Source organism: Carlito syrichta, unplaced genomic scaffold, assembly GCF_000164805.1.
Source record: "Carlito syrichta isolate Samal-C Ts95f unplaced genomic scaffold, Tarsius_syrichta-2.0.1 Scaffold315407, whole genome shotgun sequence".
NCBI lineage: Eukaryota > Metazoa > Chordata > Mammalia > Primates > Tarsiidae > Carlito > Carlito syrichta.
The window spans coordinates 841,379-845,229 of record NW_007259503.1 but is presented as its reverse complement, the minus strand read 5'-3'; the positions used below and the strand labels follow the sequence as shown (position 1 = coordinate 845,229).

The 3,851-nt window shown below is 43.0% G+C and overlaps 1 protein-coding gene across 1 annotated transcript in view; it reads right to left on the bottom strand.

Moving 5' to 3' along the window:
- EPB41L4B (erythrocyte membrane protein band 4.1 like 4B) overlaps window positions 1-3,851 on the bottom strand; it is a 159,979-nt gene that overhangs the window by 39,576 nt on the left and 116,552 nt on the right. Inside the window, exon 18 of the mRNA XM_021706305.1 lies at window positions 546-671. Within this exon, the coding sequence (XP_021561980.1) occupies window positions 546-671 (126 nt within the window). The remainder of the gene's footprint in view (window positions 1-545; window positions 672-3,851) is intronic.

The following is a 3,851-nucleotide window of genomic DNA, read 5'->3' as shown; positions in this document are numbered from 1 at the left end:
AGTGAGACTCCAACTCAAAAAAAAAAAAAAAAGAAAAGAAATGCAGATTCATAGCCGGGCATGGTGGCGTGCGCCTATAGTTCCACCTACTTGGAAGGCTGAGGCGGAAGAATCACCACAGATTGAGGCTGTGGTGGCCGTGAGTGTGCCACTGCACTCCAGCCTGGGAGACAGAGTGAGACTACAACTCAAATTAATGAAAGGAAAAAAAAAGAAAGGCAGATTCATGAGCCCCTACCCCAAATTGACTGATCTCTGGGGATGGGGCCCAGATCTCCAGGTAACTCTTATGCACATTCGTGTTTGAGCATTGGTGCTTTCCAGTTCTCTCTTTGCCTTTCACATATCTAATTAATAACTGCATATCAGTTAAGAATTCTTTATGTCAAAACTGTGGTTCACATGCGCGGCACATTTCCCATCTCCCGACTGGACCCCGACTGGACCCTGACTGATACAGCATCTCGGTTCCACAGTGCCTCTTCTCTATGGCACTGAGGTAATCCAGTAGCATGAAATCAAAGGAATGTACACACTCCACGCACCTGGACATTCACTCGGGAAGCATTCTCCAACTGGGCTTTCAAAATGTTACACTTCACATGATCCGCCACAGGGGAAGGCAAAAGCGGGGTCTGAAGAGTTTTCTCAGAGACTTTCTTTTCTTCAGCCTGAGACAAATCAAAATATAAATAACAGGTGGTAAATGAAGGAGAAAGAAAACATGTACATGGACTTTTCCCAACAACCATAACTGTGTATAACACACTAAATACACCAAGTGTGTCACCACCTCCCTGTATTTTTACCAGTGCAAGGGATTCACAAGCACATCAACTCATTCCCTTGTGAAGTTGTGAGAGGACCTCCCAGAAGTCGGGGTAAAGGCTCACTGAGGAAGAGGCTCTTCCAAAAGCATGTGACAAGAGCTGGAGGCAGAAGCAGGACTCAAGTGTCAGGTTTCCCACACCCCAGTCCAGTGCCATTATCCCCGTAACTAACATCTGTTACATAGATTCAACTCTGTGACTCACTAGGTCAAGGGGAAGACTGCAAAGTACTCATTGGTATTTTTAAAACAAATCTTCTGAAAACTGTGATTTCCAACAGGGAATTTGTATCTATGTTACCTTATTGTGGGTGTCTTATACTTTAGTAATTTGGTATCACTTTCACTATTTTTGCCATATTCCATGAATTCACTGAGCATATACCTATAATTCATTCAGTCAGTTAAGGAGGGTCACCCTAGGACTACCTATTCAAAGTGTGTTCAAAGCAACAGTATCTTTAAAATCATAGGCTTTATGACATTATAGGCCGTACTCGCTTTGAGAAATTATAGGCGTCATGACTATTATATTTATATTAGTATATTATATAATTAGTATATTGTATTTATTATAATACACATTATGGTATATACATGACTATTAAAGTACTCATTTATGTGTAGAACCTGAAATCATCTTTGCTGGTTTACACACCACATTTTGGGAAATAAGGTTTTATTGTTGCTGTTGTTGTTGTTTTGAGTAGAAGTCTTACTCTGTTGCCCAGGCTGGAGCACAGTGGCACGCTCATGGCCACTGCAGCCTCGACCTGCAGGGCTCAGGTGATCCTTCCACCTCAGCCTTCCAGGTAGCTGGAACTATAGGCATGCGCCACGATGCCTGGCTAATTTTTCTTGATTTATTGTAGAGACAGGCTCTCACCAATTTGCCAGGCTGGTCCCAAACCCTTGGGCTCAGGCAATCCTCTCGTCTTGGCCTCCCAAAGTGCTGGGATTACAGGTCTGAGCCACTGCACCTGGCCAGATTTTATTATTAACCATGCCTATCATGGTCACTGCATATCCCATTGCTAATATGGTGCTTGGCACATAGTAGGTGTCCAATAAATACATACTGAAGAAGATAATGATGATATACAGTTATTAAGAGGAGAGACACGTGTTGGCCAGGCATGGTAGTTCATGCCTTGTAAGCCCAGCATTTTGGGAGGCTGAGGTGAGAGGATTGTTTGAGTCCAGGAGTTTGAGACCAGACTGGGCAGCATAGCGAGATGCTGTCTCTACAAAAAATAAAAAAAAATTAGTCAGGCATGGTGGCGTGTGCCTGTAGTCCCAACTACTTGGGAGGCTAAGGCAGGAGGATAGCCTGAGCCCAGGAGGTCGAGGCTGCAGTGAACTGTGATCATGCCACTGCACTCCAGCCTGGGCAACAGAGTGAGATCCTGACCAAAAAACCAAAAAAAAAAAAAAAACAAAGACACATGTGTTTAATAAGACAGGCAAAGATCATATAATTGCTAGAAATCAGTTCAGAAATATCAGAACTTAAGTGTGGCATGTCAGGCACTATGAACCAGAGCAAGAATAAAATGTTCTAAAGTCCTCAAGTTTGGCAAGTTCCAAAATTAATCTTATTCACTGATTCAAAAGTTCTGTTGAACACCTTGGTGGGCACAGTAGGAGTGTCATGAAAACCACAGAAAGCCTGGTGTGGTAGTTCACGCCGGGAATCCCAGCACTTTGGGAAGCAAAAGCAGGAGGAATGCTAGAGTCCAGAAGTTCGAGACTAGTCTAGGCAGCTTAGCAAGACTCCATCTCTGTTTAAAAAAACTCAGCCGGGCTCGGTGGCTCAGCCTGTAATCCCGCGCCTTTGGGAGGCTGAGGTGAGTGGATTGCCTGAGCCCACGGGTTCGAGACCCGCCTGGGCAGTGAGACCTCATCTCTACAATAAATCAAAAAATCAGCTGGGCGTGGTAGCGCATGCCTGTAATTCTGGCTACTCGGAAGGCTGAGGCGGAAGGATCGCCGGAGCCCAGCAGGTCAAGGCTGCGGTGGCTGGGAACTCCAGTCTGGGCGACCGAGTGAGACTCCAACTCAAAAAAAAAAAAAAAAAAGATAACTCGCTGGGTTCGGTGGCTCAGTCTGTAATCCCAGAATTTTGGGAGGCTGAGGCGAGAGGATTGCTTGAGCCTGCGGGTTCGAGACCCACACTGGCAACTTGGCGAGATCTCGTCTCTACAACAAATCAAAAATCAGCAGGGCGTGGTAGTGGGTGCCTATAGTTCCGGCTACTTGGAAGGCTGAGGCGGAAGGATCGCAGGAGCCCAGCAGGTCGAGGCTGTGGTGGCCAGGAGCGTGCCACTGCCCTCTAGCCTGGGTGAGAGTGAGACTCCAACTCAAAAAAAAAAAAAAAAAAAAAAAAAAAGTAACTCAATAATTATGTATAAATTTTCCAAAATTTATACTGGCCTTCTCTTGAGTGGATTCATACAGCTGAACATTACTGCTCTTGCTTTATGGACAGCAAGATTGGACAGGAACAAGTCAGCTTGAATTTTATGTCCAAAAAAGCAGTTTAGAATTAGTACATTTAAGGGGAAAATCAATGCTAAATTCTCATTCTTTTTTTATTTTAGCAGCATTCCATTTTTAAAATTAGGCCTTCGGTCATTACTGTCAGTATAACAACATTCCCTTAAGCAATTGCCAGAAACCTCAAATGGGCTTTATAACCAATTTACTTCCTGTATCCCAGCTTACCATTTCAAAAAATTAGATCTAATTTAAAAATTCTCTCGTCATACACCAATGAAAATATCCATTCAATTATGTTAATGTAACAGGATTTGCAAACACAAGAGAAATTATCTTAAGGCTATACTGTAAACATCACCTCTCAAAAGATATCTTAAATATGAAAAAAAAGTTAGAAACCATAGTTACCAAGGTATGTTGAAGCTGGTAGGATTTAACTGCATCTGCATTAACTACTTTTGAATATAAATAAATTACCTTTTTGCCTAAAGGAGAAAGTTTTTTGTTTGTTTGTTTTTTTTTG